The following is a 15,516-nucleotide window of genomic DNA, read 5'->3' on the forward strand; positions in this document are numbered from 1 at the left end:
CATTTCTGTGAAACGTGCATAAAAATCTAGACTACTTCCTTTTTAACCAATTTGCATTATTTTACTGATTAAGAAACCAGTATTGATTAAGAAACCAGTCCAAAACATTTCTTAATAAATAGTCCGAAATTCTACGCATTTCTAACAAAAATAATCAAATATTGTGTTTAATATCGAATATTAAAGATATGCATCCACGATGCATCTTGGACGAACGCGAGACCGAATTCGAGTTCCGCGAAGGAAATTCTCTCGTTTGATTCATTCGGCCGTGTTCGACGGAATTGCAAGATTAACCGTGGTGTTCCGCGAAAAATAGCGCCTCGGTCCGGCGTCGGTAGCACGCCCCGTAGTCGGGTGGATTTCCGTAGCGAGAGAATGAGAGATAGAGGGTCTGGTACACGGGCGTTGCATAATCAAGTATCCGCTTAAGAAATGAGCCGAGTTTGCTGAACCGGTAGCAGTGTTACTGCTCTCCGGGTGTAATGCATTCGGTTTCTGGTATCTGGCTGCGGGGAGGGGAGGGGACGGGAGGGGGAGCGCGGGCCAGGTCCTAGCAGATAGAAAGCAAGTACCGTGCTCCCGTTCCCACCCCCTGGGGGGTTGGAAGACGCCGAGGCGAAGCCCGGGCTTCCTGTCCAGAATTCGCGTGCAAGTTTCGCCAACGATGGAAACGCGTGTGGTTCTTGACGACGTGCTTCCGCGCAATTGAGTTAGAAACTGAGAAATTACGAGCTACCCTTCCGGCAACCAAGCCCCTTTTGCCTTTACGTGTGCCGCCTGCGTGCTCTTGAAAAATTACTGGCTCCGCTGGGACCACGCGTCTCCGGATTCCTCCGCCATTATCCTGGCCTGGATCTTCCACGAGAAATTCATCATTCCCCGCGCAACTGCTGCGCGATTGTTTGCCGTCGCGGCGATGCCGAGTTTACGACGATATCGTACCCGGAATGCAGATTCCAAACCTTGTTGCGCACGAACCATGGTTCTTCAGCTTTTTAGCTTCGTTGGCTAATTTGTTAATTCGTTAACTGACGTGAATGAATTGAAGAAGGGTTTTTGATTAAGATTAACGTTGTTGGATTATATTTTAGTTCGTGTAGACTAGTGTTTATTAATTTTCTTTTGGCGAGCGAGGGAGGAGATTAATAGAACGATATTTTATTTAATGGTAGAGGCAGAATTTTAAGAAAATCTTATTCTATATGTATTCATTTCTCTTATTCTTCTTTTAGCAAGCGAGTAGAAAATTAATAGAATTATATATTTAATACAATAATATTATACTTAACAGAATAATAATTTATTTAATACAATATTATTCTATTTACTAGAATGCCACCATGTTATTAAAATAATATTGTTACAATATAGACAGAATTATATTATTCTCCATGAAAGCAATATGTTCGTACTCGATCGTGAAAAGAAAGTTAATCGAAATTAATTATTGATTCGCGATTGTGGAATATTATGTAGATACGGAGGAAATATTTGTGCGTCAAGAGGCTAACCACCATTTCGAGTGTATTTTATCCATCCATATAACTATCATTTTAAACAGCGCGTATTTGCAGGTCGGTCGCTGCGGTTGACAATACAGCATCGTTATAATTATTAACGAAAATATAATTTTAGTTTGCGTAGATGCGTAGTACGTTTATTTATAAAGTGGATGCTAACGTAATTAAATCTAAAAATTTGATTCTGAAAATTGAATCTAATAAATTCATAAAATTTCGAGAGCATATAGTATACTGTGTTAAGTTAATGATTCTAAAATGTGCATAATTTACTTCCCAACCATAATTTCCTGTCTCTCGCATTCGTCATCTATTATATATTAGAATCAAGATACTTTATTCCGTTTGCTTTTCTAAATATTAAATAAAAGCTAAGTTCCCCATAAAAGCGTGATCTTTCGGTACATTCAAAGTGCACTCACGGCTCGCAGGAAAATGAGAAATCAAATTGCGTTATCGTTTCCTCGATTACGGTCGACTAAAGTGCTTGTAGCTGATAAAATTGATGCGGTCCCGTTCTACTTCCAATCTACGGAGAGCATTGGCAAAGAGAAATTCCTTGGAATTCATGAAATCGTCGATTTGCGTACAGTTCGAGCACGCGTTTTTAAGTGGCGCCGAGCAAATAGAAAAGCCTTCCGTATCGGAGACGCGGTTTCGCATGACTTCGCAGCGACTAATTACGAAGCAATCCGTTTGATGCTCCGTGCACCGAAACGTTGTTCGATCGCGTCGTTCGTTGCGAAACGCCGACATTTCTCCGACGAGATACATTTACAGCGGCCGCGGTCCTTGCTGCAAACATTCCACGCCCGAGTTTTCTATATAAATTTAATGAGCCGCAGTTCCTTGAAAATCGCCACAATTCCCGGAATCTCGCGCAATTATCGCGGCGCTGATTTCCACGGGACACGCCCAATTGTTCGCCGAGGCTTTTGAAGAGTCGCTGCCCCCTCCCCACCCCTTATTCGGGGAATAATATTGCCGCGTCAGCTGTCCGCTTTTACTTTTTCCACACTTTTTTTCCTTCCGGCTCTTTTTTTTTTGGAATTTCGCACAATTATCCGGATCCGACTGTCCGTATAAATTTAATCCCGCAGCTGGGCGTGGCTTATGAAAAATTCCGACGGGTCTGCCGCAGCAGCCGGCCTGCCCATTTTTATTGTTCCCGCATAATTATTGCAGTGGAAATTTTCCGCCGTGTAATTCCAGCGCAATAACGTTGCGCGATTATTAACAACATTACCGGGAGTCTGAAACATTTATTTTCGCGTACACGCTCGGACGTATCCGAGACTCGCGGCGTCGCGAGGCCACCGTCGTCGTCGCGTCGCCCGTCGTGCACGTCGTTCTCGTATCGATTCGCCTACTTCGCAACTTAGCGGTTCTAATGAACCGCGCCGATACCTTACGGCAACACGTGATAATTCCGTGACGATATTATTCTTCTTGCAGCCCCGGTGCAGGTCCGTGAGATATCGAAGGATGGCTCGCAGCGACGGCCGAACGACGCCGGCAACGATTCCATCGACGCTGATCTGCCGATGTTCGAGCCAACAGCTGCGAACGTCAGCGCGTTCGTCGGCCAGACGGTCTACCTGCCGTGTCGGGTGCGAAATCTTGGTGACAAAGTGGTAAGCCTGCGTTTTATCCGGCGAATCAGTTCGCGACAGTCCGTGGACGAACCGGCGGGACGTGGGAGGCGTACCAAAGGGCGAAATTTCGTCCCGGCGGCCATATTTTCCGGCGGCTTTTATAGCCGATATGAAAAGTTACGTCGTAAAGGAGCGCCGCGTAAAAATTCCGGGGACCTGTAACCGCCCCCCCGGCCGGCGTTTCGTTAACCAACAATGATAAAGATACCCCGGAGTTTTCAAAAATGCGACCGGAACTTCCTTTCTTCACTGTGTCAACGAAATTTGCCCGGTCGCGGAAAGTTCTCCCGGGCCAGTATCGTCCGCGTGAGATCGCGCTCGTTACATCGTTCCCAAACGGATCCCGGCTTCTTTTTTGGAACGAGAAAAAATGAGACCAGCTCGTGGCGACCGCGAACTTCCCGCCAGCACTGTATATAGCTTGCCGACATCTAGGAAACACATTTTTTAATTTACTTTTCCAAGCAATAGCGAAAATTTAAGAAAAGAATTTTTGTTAAGGTCCTCGTATCTTTTAAAAAGATTCTGTTTTAAAAATGTTATTAAGTTTGAAAAATTGTTGCAGTGTTTTTGTTGTAGCTGGTAGAGCAAGTGTCGTGGTAATCGATGGCCGAAGGTATCCACGTTCACCGGCACACGCGTCCCGGAAGCCACGGCAATTAATTTTCGGAAGTTGCCCGAGACCCCCGGTTCCCATTCCGTAGACCAATTTCTATTCAAACAGGTTGTCTCGCGTCTGACGACGACGTCGCGGCCCTTTGGTCCGCGCGTTATCTTCCACAAAGGCCGGCCTCCCGTGCAATTAATACCAGCCCCCAATGACAAATCGTCCTTTCCGCAATAACGACCGACCAATAAATACACTGCCGACCGATTAGACCAGGCCGGCACGAAAACGTGGTACGCCGAGGCGTGCTCGGCCACCGGGCTAGCGTGCCCGTGACAATCGATCAAAACGAGACGCTTGGACACAGACATCAACGTGTTTCCTACGGGGTCTAATATCTAAGCGATCCCTATCTCGTCAACCCTAAGTTCTCACCCGCCGCGAGCGAATCTGTTGTCTTTATTTCTCGTGCGCCGTTTGAGAATCCAGCTGCATTTGTTTGAACAAATTCTGGGATGACGAGTGAAGCATGTGGGGAATTGCAGATCAGAAATTTTAATCTTTTGTGATTAGAATATTGATTTTTTTTATTGATTAAAATTGTCTGATCATGGCTGGATTTATCTACTAAGTTTGAAATTAGATGTGGTTGATATAAGAGAAAATAGAAAATGTTTTAGTTAGGTCTAATGTGAATATGTAGGATTAAATAAACAGTGGTCATCGATGGCAGTGTCTGGCCGTGCTTGTCTCTATCTACTTGAATCAGGCATTTATATTTCACATTTTATATTTCAATAATTTTATTACTTTTGAATTTATGTGTCTGACCACATTTGTCTGTATCTATAGAAACGAGGTAATAATATTTGATGATCGATTAGATATTAAATGTCTAGCTTTAGTTAACGTGTGCTCATGAAATGAAAAATATTGTAGATATAGATTTCTCTCTCTGATCATTGTTGTCTGAATCTATTTAAAAAACGCATTTAATTTCTGATTAGAGAAAATATTAAGAGTTAAACTAAATATGAGTTTTTAAAATGATAAGTACAGTAGTTGTCTGATGGTAATAATCTATATCTACTTGAGAAGATTTAACTTGTGTTTAAAATTAAATAAAATGCCAGATATTCTCAGTGAAATCGCCTGTGGTTTTCTAAAATAAAATATACAATAATTGCGTCTGTCTGTGTCTGATCATAATTGTCTGCGTCTACTTAATCAGAGCATATTTAATATTCGAAAAAATGTTGGAAACTTACACAGACTTATAAAATAAAATATACCTAATTATGATCTTCTTCGTCTGACCACAGACATTTCTAACTACTTAATCAAGATATTCATACTTGAAATTAAAGAATATAGCAACTGTTTCAAATTACACCAACCACCTGATTATAAAACAAAGTATAAAGTAGCTACAGCTTTCTGTATCTGGCCATTGTCGTCGACATCCGCGTCGGTTGCGCGGTTCCATTAAAATATCAGGAAAGGTTAATTTTATAATTGCAAGCACCCGAGCGCAAGAACACTGGCAATAACGTAAATTGGAACCGCGTTCGCGGATATTCCGATCGCTTGCTATCCCCGATTACCAAAGATGCGAACGAGCAAGCGATCCGGAAGCTCGACGGTTTAATTCGCGGCGCGGCGGGTGCTGTCTGCGGCGCCTTTTTCAATTTCGCGCCCGATTCCCGGCAACGCGTAGAAGTTGCAAAATGTGTTCGAAGGCTGTAATCAACGGGTTGCCGCAGTCAGCAGTTACTCCCGATAAAATCTCGCGGGCCGAGCGCGGCGTAGAACTTTTGAAAATCAATCCGCGGGGCTGTTAAAGAGTCGAAAGTAGCACGAAGAAGCCGGGTCAGAGCGAGCGGAATTCAGCAGGTCGGCGAAGGTTGAACGGGAAAAAGAGTATTATAGAAAGCCGTGGAATTTATGCTAACCGATGACCATAATCATTTGACACGCGGCCGCCGCGGATCGTCGCGTACGAGTGGCAATCCCCTGGTCTGGTTGATTCGTTTTGCTCGCTGATAGCCCTGTTAGATTAAGGGACAGGCCGGCGTCATGTTCGGCCTGCTATCGCTCGTTTCACGTTGTCGAATGTCGAGCTGTTATTTCTAAATTCCTCTCTCGCCCTCTCGGCGGCCGGCATCAAAGCCGTAGAACAAACGCCCCGGCATGGGGTGCGTCATCAATTTTTCCAACATTTTCTGTCCGATCGGTCCATCCGTCCCATTGATTTTCCCGCAGCTGGGTCAGCTTTTTTACAGCGATCCGCTGTTTGATCGGGCCAACGACCACGATCAAACAGCGGCCGGGACGCCGGGAATATCGGCCGTCGAAATTAATACTCGTCACCGGTCGTCTCGAGTTAATTTGAAAATTAAATGAGGGTTAATCACGGAATCTTATCGGCGGCACGGTCGATTCCAATTAGGTTCGGTTAATTCGGCCCAGACCGGCTTCGGCTTTCCGTCGAGAGCTCGTAATCTCGTTTCGAATTAATACGAATTCCTCTCTCTCTCTCTCTCTCCTATCTATTACCACCATACCCGTCTCCCTCTATTTCTCCTTCTCTCTCGCCTCGTCTACGTGTCACGCTAACGAGGAGATTTAAAACATTAAATGAACGTCCACGATGTTCCTGAAAATCTGCGACGCGTTCGCGAGAGATTGATTATTAATCTCGCCATGATTGGATACTATTTGCACGAGATTCCCCCCTGTATGGTTGTTCCATGTACCTTAAATAAATGCTTCGATAGATAGAGAGTCGGCTTTTTATCCGCAAGCGTTTTAACGGGCTTCGCATCGGCCGCGCGCTGAACCATCGATATTTCACTGGCTCGAATATCGACGGTCGGGCGCAGCGCGCTCTTCGTTTTATTTCGTTTCTAGACTCGTTTCCAACAATTTTTTCCCCTATTCAAAGCTTGCTAGTTTTCACTTAGCTTTCGCGCGGCGAACTTGCTATCGCCCGTTCTCTCGACCACCCTATAGACCCTGTTATCAGATAAATGGTCGGCTTAGCAGCATTCAATAGATCCCGTTTAGCTTACCCGTTCGTTCACCGCGATTACCGAAACAATATTATTACGATCGATCCGAGGGGTATAACAAGATATCGATCGCACAGAAAATTGTTCCGGCGATCTTCGCGTTTCAACGAGACAGGATGACACGTCGAAGTGGTTTCGGATGGCCGTAGTCGGATAAGCAAGTTTTCCGTACACACGGAGCCATATTTGTCGTCGCGTTTTCACGGCGACGTAAAATTCGGCTGGCAAACACCGCGACCCTCCCCAAGTGGCTGGTGATTTGTTGACCTTGCACGGCGACGCACGCATCCGCGGTTTGATCGATGACCGGAAACGCCGGTTGTGTCTCGCTGTTTATGCAAAACTCGAGGAGTTCCTGTCACGTATCGTTTCCGACGGGGCGCGCGCGCTCGCGCGACCTGGAATGCGAAACGCGGCGACCGGATTCCGATCGTCGCGCGTTTTTGAAATATCGCGAACAAACAGCTACACACTTGAAGTTAATGCCGCACGGTAATCTATTCGTTTCCCGCGTGTTTGCCGGCACCGTGACTCCCCTTTCCGTGCCGCTCAAAATATATGGTGGTCTGACGCTGGCGAAAGAAGTTCCGCGAGCGAGGACCTTTAGATCGCAGTGGTATAAGTCGGCCATTGGTCAGACGAGACGTATTTTAAAACGTATCCTTTGAACTGTTGTTTGTTCGATACGATTAAATTATAATACACTAGTTTAGTTTGTTCTTTAGACTTTTGTTAATGATTTTTAATTTTTTAACCCTTTGCAGCTTTATTTAAAAAACTATTGCCAAGATGGGATGATTTTATATTTGTAAATGGACATTTGATCTCACTTAATTCAAGTAGAATGCTAATAAACTATACGAGTTATTTTTCTATTTGATTGGTGTTACATTTTTCCGTAAAACGATCTACTCAGTGTTTCAAATTCCAATATATCAACGGGAAAGTCAACTACAGTAAAAGGCTAATAAAGTTTGACGAGGATTCGTCTGAATTTATGGTCGATAAAGCAATTGTTTCGGGAACTGCGAGAATTGATCGCGTAAGAGTGGTAAATGGATATCGGTGAACAAAGCGGGGCGACATTTTATCGCGGATGTCTCGTATCATCGTTCATATGTGAGACGCCGATGGAAACGTGAAACGTGGGTCCCGTAACTTCATCAGTCGTCGGGTTTTGAAATGAAATTTATGGGGGCACGGGCGTGGATCAGACACGGCTTTATTACGCAGTAGCCTCGTAAACCAGGATTCCTGGACTTAGAATTCCCTGATAGCTGCAGCTGCAATAAAATCCATCTAGAATTCGCGGGCATAGGCTGCGGTTTCCTCATTAAAGCCTAAGGTACCGTCCCGCCTTTAATGAAGTCGTTTCCTATCTATTCCCCGGGCGTGCCCCTCCCCCCCCTCCCCTCGGATCCCCGTTCGGTTAGAATATTCCGCTCGAAGGCCGCGGTATCGGTCGAGCCGGACGATAAAAAATCCCCAAAGCATTCCGCAGTGTCAACGCGACGATGAACGTTGCGAGCCAGCGCGCCACCGTTCGTTCTGGAAGGATCAAAGCCGAAAAGTGTCGCCTCAATCGAGGAAATAAATAACGTTCGCGCGCAACAAACTTCGTCCACGGTCGGACCACGCTTTTAATACCGATCGATCATAAATTCACCGACATCGAAGGGTTAACAGCGTCCATCAATACGGCAGCGCGCGGCCGTCGACGCTCTCGCGGGTTCTCATGGTGTCCCGGAGGGGAGGGAGGGCGCGGAGACGCGTCGCGTCCCGCTAATGCGCCCGAAAACGAGCAAAACGTAGGAAACGAATCGGACACGGGCACGAATGGCTCGCGGATCCCGCCTGAAAGTGACTCGTGATTTGTTGACCCAGTGGACAGGCCAAACATCGGCCCCCATGATGGATCGCCGTGGAATAGGGTGCCTTATCGGGCCATCCGAGGATCGATTCAGCCGCGTGTAAGACCCCGAGGAACGTTTCCACGGCCGCGGCGCTGAACGCCGTCCGCGTTTTCCGCGCGCATAAATGCAACAACCGCGAATTCCGGCCGTGCATTATTCATCGCGCTGTCCCGCCAGACAGTACATACGATTAATTTTCGTTCCGTTTCGTTTCGTCCCGAAAAAAAAGAGCCGCGCGGAAAATGCGAACGCGTTCCGCGAGCCCTCCCGCACGCGCGTCCAGTCTTTTCCTCGTTTGTCAGACCGATCGAAACCTCGTAACGAAACCAGACCGTTCTGTTATCACTCGATCGAGCTTTTAATGGCTCGTTCGCTACCATGTCGGACGGTGTACATGGACGACAATGTTCTTTCATCGGATTTCGAAACAGATTTCGCGAATCCGCTCGAGCGGAATCTACTTTATTGGTTGTACCGGGGATTGTCGTGCATTTATTAGAAAAAGGTGGAAGCCACCACGCGAATGTAGCTTTAATTAACGAATGTAAGAAGATTACGTCAATGCGATGTAGCTTTTTTTACGTAAATTTGTAACATGTAGTATTTTAACGAATCTGATACGAGATATCAATATTTAACAATCGAGCCAAGGTGGACTACACGTAAAGTTACGTACTGTATTAATTAATAGAGATGAATTCGGTCACGAATAATTGTACCGTCGCGTAAACAATCATGTTACTCTGCTTCATAGGAATAATTGGAGTTCTGTTATATTTACAATTCGAAACTGTAATTAATATTTAAAAAATCGTAGGGTACATTGGGATTTTTATCACACAGTATAATTGTCATCATACTATAATTAAAGAATCGATCTTTATTGTCAACTTGAACTTCGCAGCCGCGATTTTCTTCCTTCGAAGTCGCAGCATTTTTTAAGGGAATCAACGTGTTAATGACGCGTTGTTAATCCCCCCTCCTCCTCCTCGTCGAACAACCAGCAACGACGAAGAACAACATCCGAGATTCCACAATGTAATTAGAGAACAAACCCACCCCCTTTATCGGCAGACCGTTGAATCTTCGACAATGGATCATTAATTTCTGCGCGCATTAACCGCGGGAGGTGTGCGCACGCCGAGTGAATTGAAACGCTTGTGCGCTCTTTCGAATCGCATCCGGTTTGTAAGCGGAGTCACGAGCGAACGGCCCGCGGGAATTCGTTTCGGAACGGCCGCATTATTTTGACGCCGAATAGAAAATCTTCGGGGGGGGGGGGGGGGGCGAAGCGCAATATTCGGGCGGGGAAATATCGTTCCGATTTCAATTTCGCAAATTGAAAATCACGAATATCAATCGTTTCGCGCGCGATTGCAATTTCCTTCTCGAATAATACGGCAACAATAACGGGGCGTTGTTGCGCCGTTCAATTTTTTTTTCGCTATGTTCCTTCGTTTTTCGGCCGGGGCCGGATTTTTACATCGGAAAGTTTACACCGTCATTTTCCACCGGGAACGGGATTTCGGGCCAGCTTGACCCTGCGCAGCCGGTTTAAACCGGCTTTCGGCGCGAATAATCGGACGAAAACTCGGCAACTTTTCCGAGTGGTTTCCCGCGCGCGCGCTCGCGAGCGCGCCCAGCGCGGGTGACGGGGCGAGCCTCGCGATACCCGTTCGATTGCGTTCCGGTACACGCCGGCCGGTGGGGCGCGCGGCGGGGCCGTCGGGAAAAGAGGCGAGACCGAATTCCCCAGGGGCGGGGTAATAAAAAAAAAAGCATCCACATAAAATCGGACACCGAGCGGTTTTCCGGTCCCGATTTAAAAGCAGCGTGAATCATTTGTCACGTTCCCCGCGTCGAAAGATCCAGTCCAGCACGTGAAAAAATAACGTTATCGAAACCCGACTATGAATCCGAGAGCGTTGCTCGTTCGCCTCCGCGGGCGATATCGCCGCAGAAATTTCGGCGCGACGAATCTTCGTCCGTCGACGAACGCTTGATAATTTCCTATCTAATTATGGGACAGAATAATAAATAATAAACGTCCAATGAATCTTCGTATAGCCGCCGTCGAATAATTCCAATTTGCTCCCTCGCTTCTACTTTACCGCATCGCGTTCGTGCCGAACAGCGCTTCCGATTGTTAATTAAATGACGCCAGCTCGCGGCTAAATGGCGGAATCGCCGCCGGATCCCGGACAGGGAGCTTTCGCTTTCACCGATCCGCCGACCTCTTGTCTTCGCGCTCGCACTCCTCTCCGTTTCCTTTCTTCGTCCCATTCTTTGGGCACGGATGCCTTCTCGGAGCATACCTCGCGCATTTAGTAAGCCGTGAAAGTAAAAGAGTTCCTTCTAAGCGCAAAGTGGTCTCTCATCGTTGAAACGCCTGGCTACTTTCCCCTCTGTTTTATGCGCGGCCGTTCGCCCGGCCCCTTTCTTCTCCGGCCGGCCCTTTACCCCTCGCCGTCTTGCTCCTCGGATAGTCTTGTTTCGTCCTTGTCCGCCCTCTCGACGGCGCCCGACGTCGACGACGCCGGTCGACGACGTAACAGGAAAACGAACATTTTGTTTAGAGAGCGCGAGCGCACTCGGTCGAGTGTAATCTTAATGAAAAAAGCCTCCGCCCGCTTTCGCGCCTTTCTTCGGGCCGTCCCTTACGTAATTAAAATTCCGACGACGCCCCGCGCCCCACCGCCAGATAAGAATTAGCCCTTCCCGCCGGCCCGACTCTCCGCGTTATTGCACCGTCCCGGGCGAAACCTTTTCTTCTCCGTTCTACCAAGTGCGCGCGAGTTATTTCCGCGCGGAAAGCGATCCCCGCGATCCCGCGTTTCGAGGATTCCTGCCGCCGCCGCTTCCTCCCCCGGCCCGCTGCGAAATTATTTTTTCGATGCTTCGTTATTGCCTCCCGCCGGCCCTTTGATCAGTCGCTCGATGCGTAACGAGATTGCTTTCGCGAATTGTAAATGGAAGCTGTCGCGATCCTTCGCGAGATATTTTATTCTCCGCGGAACGGTAACCGTTCTTAACCATTCCGTGGAAGCCATTTTGAAACCCTCTACGGATAATATAAATTCTAGGTTTTCAATAGGCAGTCTATATTGTTAATAGTAATTTTTCTAAATTTATTATTCATTAAGCAAGTTTAGATAAATAAGAGATAAGTATTGTCTTCTTATATCGGAGACCTTATTATAATTCTATGTGAAGCCCGACAACTTTTGCAATAGTTTGGCATTTTGATGGTTTACGTTGTGCTCGCATACAGATCGCAGAATTCGAAACGAATCAGAAATTCGCCGGAACAATTTTACGAAATATTGTATTGATTTACACGACCCCGTCATAATTTGCGCAATTTGAAACGAGTGAATATAGAAATGCAAAGCTGCGAATATAAATTTACTCCGACGTACGAAGTTAATTAAGTTGTAATGAAATGGGGATGATATCTGTCATTTTTTAAATTTATTAAACATTTTACTAACATTTATTTATTCGCCCAATTCGACATGTTTAAAGCTGTTATTCGCGAGTACATTCGTCGCAACCGAAAATATTGCAATTTCTCCAGGACTGGTACTACAGTGGTGTCAAATAACTAAGTGATATTCGGTGGTCTGAAAGTGTCCTAAATAATCACTATTCCCGTGCATTTCTGAGATCGACAGGGTTCCCGAGGTCCGATAAATTTTTCCGGGACGAATGGCACGATCCGGCTGCGAGGCACAATAAATATTCGAGGGGCATTGTCGCCGTTAGAATTTAATCTCGCAAAGAATTCGAACCTGCAACGCCGGGCAACTGCAGACACATTTTCCATCACGGCGCGCACAATTTCCGTGAAAGGTGGCTCGTTCTGGGAACAAGTTAGTCGCAGGAGGAGCCGACGTGTCACAGGCAGAGGAGATAAACTCGACTGGTCGGGAAAAACCCTGTAAAGCAGTGCACCGTGGGAACTGTTTGACGCTCGCGACCGTCGGAAGATGAGATTTCAGGGCTTTGAGACTAAGATTTCGACTTTTCTTTCCCTTTTCGGCCGTGTCCGCGGACCACTCGAACGAATTCGTCTCCTTTGACGGAGAAAGGGCTCCCCTCCCCACATTCGCTGTCTCGGCCGCGGTGCCGTGCAATATTTCGGATTCGAGGATTGTTCCGTTTGCCCGTGAAAGCAAAACTGTTCTTGTCGTCGAGCGGGTTACGGGGGAAAAAATGTCGCGACGGGAACAGACAGACGAGCTCGAAGTGTGAATCGTCTCGAGCTCGTCCATAGTGGAGCTTTAAGAGAGAGTGTCCCGAGATAGACGTCTGCCGGGCTGGCTTTGGATCTCGTACACTTGGAGACGTAGATAGCTTTGAAAGCCATGCAGATATTCGTTCACGATTTTCTCCTCTAAACATTATTATAGCGATCGTACAGTGAAAGGTCATATAGTGAAATCATATATTGGAAATGAATTTTAGTGAGCTATTTAATTATAATTACAATGTTATAACATTATAACTATAATGTATAATATACTTGTAACTGTAATGTTATAATAACTATAATTTTATTTCTCAATTATTTTAATAAATTTCTCTCAGGCGCTTCTTCTAAATGGTTAGTTGTCGCAGACCTCAATAAATCGTGTACAAATTTAAATTAAAACACGATAGATAGTTCAATAATAATATTTCTGCTCTCGACATAACATTTCAAAGGCTCTTTTGAAAATGAAAAAGATGAAATTAAATATAATTGAAACGAGATCAATAGCGTCGCTAGTATCCAATTAAACGAAAACGCGGAACGCAGTATTTATTCGAAATCAGTGGAAAGATGCGACAAAATGACGGGAAATTAATGTCATGAAAATATTTGTAATTAACTTGAAAAACCCTCCTTCAAAAGCGAAAGCGTAAGATCGAATTAAAAATGTCCAACCCTTTGACTGCGACTACGGAATTACGGATTTATGTACACGGTAATAAAGTTAAGTAAATTGCTGTTCCGCTAGCAACACCGTGAAGACTAATAAAAAAAAAAAACGAATCTTATAAAAATGTGATTATCAACGTCGCTCGTGAAACGAGCGCAGGTCAAATAATAAACGGATGACTGCTAACTGCACGGGTGCCGTAGGTGTTAATTTATTTCCAAAGAAATTCCTACCCTCGACCGCGCGATCATGTTTTTCATTGACTATTCATCCGCGGTGCGTTCATTAAAGCAAAGCAAACAGACGCGGGAGTAGATGGGTAATCCTCTCCCTGCCCCATCCCGCCCTTCCTTGTTACGCTTTTCCTTGGACCGGGTTGAAATTACCGGGGCACGGTTATTTCCGGTACGCTCCGGTGGAATTGTGGAATTCTTCGTCCCGATGGTTTGGGAAACGGACGAGCACGCGCGACCGAGACCACGATCAGCGATCTATAAAACAAAGCCTTAGTCGATTGTCAGATCCAATGGATGCAGGCTCTCGATCGAGCGGTAGGGCTCGATGAAAAAAAAGGACCATCAAACCGAATATGTTTCGAGGGAAAACCATTTTGCTTGTCCGGCCAGGATAAATTACCTGCCTCGTTACTTCTCCCATGCCGGGCAGATTTTATTCGCCACGAGAATCCTGGACAGATGGTTCTCGGACGGTTTCACGGGATGGTCGGAAAGTCGTGCTGGAAATCCCTGCAACCCTTTATATAACGCTGTAGATGGGTTCCAGGGAAAATCATGTTATCCGGTGCTGTGGAAGTATTATCTTGTGCAAAGGTTTTCGCTGTTTTCTTATGGTGTTGGAACAAAATCATGTTGTAGGATGCTGTGTTATAGAATACTGTGATATAGTATACTATGTTATAGCATACTGTGTTATAGCATACTGTGTTATAAGATACTATGTTATAGAATGCTGTTTTATAGCAAGGCTACCTATAAATTGTATTTCGTAAACCTTCGTTTCTCCGTCACTTGCCGCAGGCAATTATCGATTGCTAACCGAACATACCGTTTTAATTACAATTCTAGCCAATGTAACTACAACTGATTCAATCCACCGTCAGGGATTAGCAAAGCCGGTATCGCGCTATTGTTTCGTCTGGCCACGGCTGGCGGAATCTACTTGGAGACTGCGCGAGGTAGAGCTCGTTAGGATGTGTCAGTTGTATCACGCTGGTTGTCTGAATCTACTGCAGTCGGTAACATGCTGCGTATTAATTTACCATCATTAACAATGTACCGCGCGCGAGCGTTACGGAATACTCCGTGTTCGTGCGTTTAATCAAAGGAGGAGTAATTTCAATGCCGATTGCGAGGTCGAGCCGAGGGCAAATCGAATCAGAGACGCGGAAAGAAATGCGACGATAGGAAGACAACGTATTTCTCGCGCGAATCGAGCTGCCATTCGCACGAAAACGGCGGACTTCTTCGCGACTGTTAACGACGCGTCGATTAATTATTAATTAAACGCGCTGGGACCGCGCGAACACGATTCGTCGGCGGCGCAATTACGGGGCTCGCGGGAACGCCAGGATCGCTGGGATTCCATGAAAATACAAATTACAACAGGCGTGGAAAGCGTGGGGGGAAGAGAGGAGCGGCCCGGGGGTGCGTCAGCCTTCGATTCTCCGAGATGACGCGCCGGTTATTCGGCCGATCGAGGTTTCGGTTCATTAGCGAGATAAATTTCGCCGCGTGCGAATGACCGACCGCCGCGCGCCTATCGTTTCACAATTTCCATCGGCGCGAATTTATTATTTCCCTCC

General features: G+C 46.2%; 1 protein-coding gene across 1 annotated transcript in view; it reads left to right on the top strand.

Moving 5' to 3' along the window:
* LOC144467676 (zwei Ig domain protein zig-8) overlaps window positions 1–15,516 on the top strand; it is a 134,198-nt gene that overhangs the window by 37,307 nt on the left and 81,375 nt on the right. The window contains exon 2 of the mRNA XM_078176575.1: window positions 2,979–3,157. Coding sequence (XP_078032701.1) covers window positions 2,979–3,157 — 179 coding nt within the window. The remainder of the gene's footprint in view (window positions 1–2,978; window positions 3,158–15,516) is intronic.

Source organism: Augochlora pura, chromosome 3 (assembly GCF_028453695.1).
Source record: "Augochlora pura isolate Apur16 chromosome 3, APUR_v2.2.1, whole genome shotgun sequence".
NCBI lineage: Eukaryota > Metazoa > Arthropoda > Insecta > Hymenoptera > Halictidae > Augochlora > Augochlora pura.